Consider the following 5,944-nt stretch of genomic DNA (forward strand, 5'->3'; position numbering starts at 1 on the left):
TTTATAAAGTTTTAAATTAACGTTTTAACATTATTCAAGTTTTAAGCTTTGGAAATTGAAAATGCTGTAATTTAGATTATTTACATTAAAAATGTCTTTAATTTGGAAAATTGATAATCGAAAACCTGACATTTGATCTTAAAGATCATCCCAATTTCAATCATTTTATTTTGAATCCTTCAAATTGCAGTTTTCAATTGTAAATTTTTTAATTGAAGAATTTTCACTTTTAAATCTTCAAATTGAAGCATTTTAATTTACAAATCGTTAAAATCAAAGAATTTTCACTTACAAACCTTCGAAATTAAACTATTATAAAAAATTGTATAATAATTGCAAAAATGAATCATTTCCAATTCCGTATTTTCATTTACAATTGAATTTACAATTGAATTATAAATCTTCCAAATTCATAAATCATTATTTGCAAGTCGTAAAAATTGAATAATTTTCAGTTGCAGAACTTCAAATTTAAACTACTAAAAAAAAACCAAATTACATACATTAAAAATATAAATATTGGAAGTTTAATAATTTTCAATTCTATATTTTCCAACTTTAAGAATTTTAAGTTGTGATTCTTCAAATTTGTAGAAATTTGAATCTTAAATCTCTGAAATTGAAGAGTTTTTAACTTTAAACATTCACAATTAAAAATTATATAGGGTTTAAGTTTTAGTCGAAAATTCTAAAAAAAGATTCTTCTTCTGATTCAGAAAAAGATTGAAAATAAAAAATTCTTCGCTTTCATCATAAGAGATATTTAAAATAAATAATATGTCGCGCTTCAAGTTTACTAAGACATTAATCAAAATTTTTTAGATAAAAAAAACTTCTACCCCAAAGTCGGAAACAAATGAAGATAAGAATTCTCTCAAGAAAAATGTGGAAATATTTAAATATTTCCCCCTTTAACTTAATTAACATATTAACCAAATTCAATTGTAAGCCAAAATTTTATTTTTTCTAGCTAAAAAAATGAAAAAGATAGAAAATGTCCCATCTATGTTCCAATTCAGAAACAAATTAGAAATAAAATTTTCTTTTTTCAATTAAGAAATAAGTTAAATATAAAGATTTACTCTTAAATTGAAATTAAAAAATTTTAATTCAGAAAAAATAATATTTTTGTTTCCTTCGATCTCAATAAAAATATTAAAAATAAAGAATTCTGTTATTTTCACATTTTTCTTGGAAGAAAAGAGGGAGAATTTTAATTTTTAATTTTTTTTCTTTATTGGAAAAAAATCTTTCAATTCAAAAACAAAATAAGTACCGAAATTTTTTTTAAGTCAATTTAATAGAAATTTTTAAAATAACAAAGTTTCCTCTTCCGATTTAGAAAAAGATTGAAAATAAAAAATTATTTTCTTTCATAATAAGAAAATTAATAAACATAAATAATATGACAAGCTTCAAGTCAAGTACGATATTAATCAAAATTTTAAACATAAAAAAACTTCCTTCTCCAATTCAGAAAAAAATTCCGCGTTTTTTCTCTCAAGAAAACTGTGGAAATATTTGAATTTTTCCCCTTAATTAAAAAAAAGTATGTTACTTTCATCCAATGAGACTGCTGTTGCAACGCATGAGCAGAGTGTTTGGGGAGCACACCTTGTTTACTGCCACCATGGTCATGGTCGTAGTGGCAGTCAACAAAAAAAGGGTGTCAGAATAGAAATAAAAAATAAGTGTCAAAAATAAGGAAAATAATGGACTTTGAAAGTCCCGATGTTGAAAAGGAGTTTCCAGGACTTTACGCATCTGAATCAGCTCGGAAAAGTAACGAGAGTGACTGTAAGATCCCAAAGAAAATAATTAATTAACCGGTTCTAAACCTTACGAAGAGGTTATGTACCTTTATCTGTCATTTTCAACATTTCTAGTCATTTTCTGCTCATTTATCGAGTGAATTCTTTCATAAAATAAAAAAATTATGTTCAAATTTCAACACTCGAACTTGGAAGTTGCTTCAATTGTAGAGAATTTGAATTTCTATGTTTTGTTGGTTATCTAGTCAGTGACGAAGGACATGACAAGCACTCGAAAAAGGATCTTCTCGGTGGAAAACGAAAAGACAAAAAGGATAGAAAGGACAAAGGGTATGCTACCTTAGAAGGTGAAAGTTCACCTGATGAAGATCAGGAGACCAAGTAAGTTTTATTTAGTTTTTATTGAACCAAACCATTTTTTTATTTGTTTTAACTTTAGTGCAAGTCACATTCAAAATGTTTATGCTCCCGGGAGCTTATTTCGTTCCAATTACAAAAAAAAAAAGGATCTGTTCAACACTTTAGCCAAATTGGTTAAAATTTACCTCTAACCCCTTAATATTTTTTTATCAGACTTAAATTGACGAAAAATATTTACAAACGAAAAATCCACATAACTTTCTAAATTTTGGTTAGAAGATCTTAAGTTTTTTGATCAGCTGATTAGTGATTGAGAAGATGTAAATATTTTTTTATGTACTGGTTCATAATTTATTACTTTTTGAGGTTTCAGTCTCTTTGTGACCTCGGAAAAGTTTTTTAGTATAATTTATAAACTTGTGGAATGAAAATACAATGTTCATATTTTAGGTTCAACAATTCAACTGTTTTATAGAAAAATCGTTTTTGTCTTATGAAAACTCCACATTTTGCTTGAAAATTTTGTCTTTTTGCGTTCAATATTTTTTCTTGGTTGAAATACCATCTATTATATTTTTCGTTGGTGATTCATCATTTTAATTCAAAAACCCTATCTTCCTTTAAAAATTCCACTATTTTGTGGGAAATACGTCATTAATCCTATTGGTTGAAAGTTTATCTTTTTCATTAACATTCATTTCTTTTATTGAAAATTTTACCTAAAGATAAAATTTATCATTTTTAGCAGGGTGGCTGTTGGACCGGGAAATGACAGTGAATTTTTTTTTTACCGGGAATTTTACAAATTTGTACAAGAAAAATCTGTCCATGTTCGATTTTAACAGTTTTTAAATAACTAGTGGAATTTTTATGTTTTTCAATTATGCTATTATTTAGCTTACAATGCGTAATTCAAATTTTTTTTACTTTAAAAATGTTCAAATTAAGTATTTTATTTCTAATCTTACATTTTTAATTTAAAGAATTTAAAATAGCTTTCTTCAAGACTTGCACGAATAAAAAATAAAGGCCTTTGATGTTGAAAATTTTGGATAACAAACATTTCTATTTAATAAAAAAATTCTTTTTTTTTATTCATCTGTGCTTTAAGTAATACAAAGTAAACAAAAAAGATTTTAAAGCAGTTCAACATTTAAGAATTTTCAGATTTTAACGTTAAAACAAATGTGAGCGTGTGACTGAAAGTTTATAAACTATTGTCAACATAAAAATAACTTCATAATAATATATTTTTAATTAAAGAATTTTATTTAATTAAAAATATTGTTTCAGTCGAAAATATTCAATTTGTAATCCATTCAATTTGAAATTTTTAATTAAAAAACAAGATTAATTATTGAATATTTAGCAATATTTGAATTTTTATTCAAGACAAGTAAATTGAAACATAATATTTAAAAATAAAGAATCTTTAACTGAATTTTTTGTATTTGAAAAATACTTAATTTTCAAGTAAGATTTTAAAATTTTGATGCATAATTTACAAATGAACATTTGTTGAAAAAATGTAGTAATTTTAGGAGATTTCTTAAAATCTTCTAGAATCATTTTTGAAATTTTTGTTTAAATCTTTGAAAAACTTTTTAAATATTCTCTTTAAATAATTTTTCAATAGGAAAAGTTATTTTTAATTTTCCTAAGGATCTTAAGAAAATGTTTTTATTCTTTTGAAGTCTTTCACAATTCTTGAAAAGGTTCTCATTTTTTTTTGGTTTAAAATGTGCGAAAATCTACATTTTGTTTTATATAGGCTATCATTTCAAATTTTATATTGATTTTGAATCTTTTCAAAACTTATACATATCTCTCAAAATTACTTAAATTTTGCCTACAAATAATAAATATTCAATTGTTATTTATACATCCAAATTGTAAAGAAATTTTCTAAAATTTGCAGGATTTTTTAAAAATTGTAGAAAAAATTCAATTAAATTTAACAGGTATTGAGAAGTTTTGAAAAAAATTTTCAAAATAATTTTAAATTTAAAACAACTTCTAGATTTCTTAAGATTTTGAAATAAAATTTTGAAGCTTCCCAAAGATGTTTAAACTATTTAAAAAGAAAATAATTGAATTTCTAATTTAAGAAGTGTTCAGTTAAAATTTGTTCATTGATTGATTTTTTAATTTAGAGCACTGAAAATGATAACGTGGATTCATATTTTTTTATATTGAAAAATGTTAGTATTTTCAATTTTATACGCGTAAATTATTGAGCAGTTCCCTAAATACAAAGTACAGAATTTTATTAGAAAATTTTTTAATCAAAAACTTTTAAATTTCAATTTTAAAAGTTCAAAATTTAACAGTTCCACTTTTTGTGTTTTCATATGAAGCTCAGTTTTTGTTACCTCAAGTGGAAAATTTTGTGGCTTTAGTGTTCCTTTTTTTTAATTTCAGTGACCGTGAAAAATGTTTGCGACCCGGGAAATGACCGGGAATTTATTTCGTTGATTAAAACGGCCACCCTGGTTTAGGGAAAATGAAAAATTTAAAGGGAAAAATTAGGAAATTTAGAAATTAGTATTTTATAGTAGTTTTAAGGGAGTGGGAAGTGAAATAATGTCCTAATTTTCAGATAAAGCCATCTGGTCACCGAACCTGTTGCAGCTTTCCATTTTTTAAACATTTTATCTTTTTTGTTGAAAATTCCAATATGAGGAAAAAATTCTTTTTTTTTCACTTGAAAATTGAACAATGTAATTGACGCCTTTTTTTCCTGATTAAAAAATATTTTTTAGTCTAAAATTCAACTGCTTTTTTTAATTCTGTTAAAAGTTCAACTGTTTGGTAACAAATTCAGTTTTTTGGCTTCAAAATTGATTAATTTAGTCGAATTTTTTTTCTGTCTTCACTGAAGTATATTTTCTGGTTGAAAATTAAACTGCTTTATTAGTGATTTCTCTTTTTAGTTAAAAAATTGATCTGTTTGGGTGGAATTTTCACATTTTTTGGTTCAAAATTCAACTTTTTGCTAGAAAATTTATTTTTAGTTGAAAATTCGTCTTTTTTATGAATTCAACTGTTCTTTATTCAAAATAAAAATTTGTTTTTAATTGAAACTACTTAAACATTTTTTTTCTTATTAAATATTCATAATTTTAGCGGAAAATTCATCTCTTTGGTATATAATGTAACTATTTTGTTAAAAATTCCTTTTTTTTTTAATTCAACTCTTTGGTAGAAATACTCTCTTTTTGTATGGTTAAAAATGTTTTAAAATGTTGAGCCCAAAATTCACGTTTTATGATTCTGCTAATTTGTTAAAAATACATTTTTTGTTTGAAAATTTATTATTTTAGTTGAGAATTTCGATTGCTTTAGATTGAAAATTAATTATTTTGACTGCAAATTCAACTATTCCGTTTTTGCTAAAAAATTGATCTTTCTATTGTTGAAAACTCAACTACTTGGCTTAAAACTCGTCTGTTTCGGTATAAAACAATCTAATCTTATTGATTGAAAATTGATATTTTTGATTGAAAATTCAAACATTTGTTTTAAAATTCTGCAATTCAGTTGAAAATGAAAGTTTGTTCAAAATTGATGTTTTCTTTATGAAAATTCAACAATTTGATAGAAATGTAATCTTTTTTGGTTTAAAATGCAACTGATGCAAGCCATCTTGTCACCCTACCTCTTGCAGCTGAAATTTTTGCAAAAAATTTTAAACCCTTTTCTAAGAGTCACCTTAAGGGCATGTGACACAGCTAAATACCTATATTACCGACCACAGTTTTTCAGTTCACTGAATGTTTTTTTGAACCTGAGAACTTTTTTTGTAAGTAAAA

The 5,944-nt window shown here is 24.4% G+C and overlaps 1 protein-coding gene across 1 annotated transcript in view; it reads left to right on the top strand.

The window, feature by feature from the left end:
* The first annotated feature begins 1,641 nt into the window (after nt 1-1,641).
* LOC117174997 (ralA-binding protein 1) overlaps nt 1,642-5,944 on the top strand; it is a 36,976-nt gene continuing 32,673 nt past the window's right edge. Inside the window, exons 1-2 of the mRNA XM_033364485.1 lie at nt 1,642-1,797; nt 2,018-2,153. Of these exons, the coding sequence (XP_033220376.1) occupies nt 1,713-1,797; nt 2,018-2,153 (221 nt within the window). The 5' untranslated portion in view covers nt 1,642-1,712. The remainder of the gene's footprint in view (nt 1,798-2,017; nt 2,154-5,944) is intronic.

The sequence above is a fragment of the Belonocnema kinseyi genome, chromosome 6 (genome assembly GCF_010883055.1).
Source record: "Belonocnema kinseyi isolate 2016_QV_RU_SX_M_011 chromosome 6, B_treatae_v1, whole genome shotgun sequence".
NCBI classification, from domain to species: Eukaryota; Metazoa; Arthropoda; class Insecta; order Hymenoptera; family Cynipidae; genus Belonocnema; species Belonocnema kinseyi.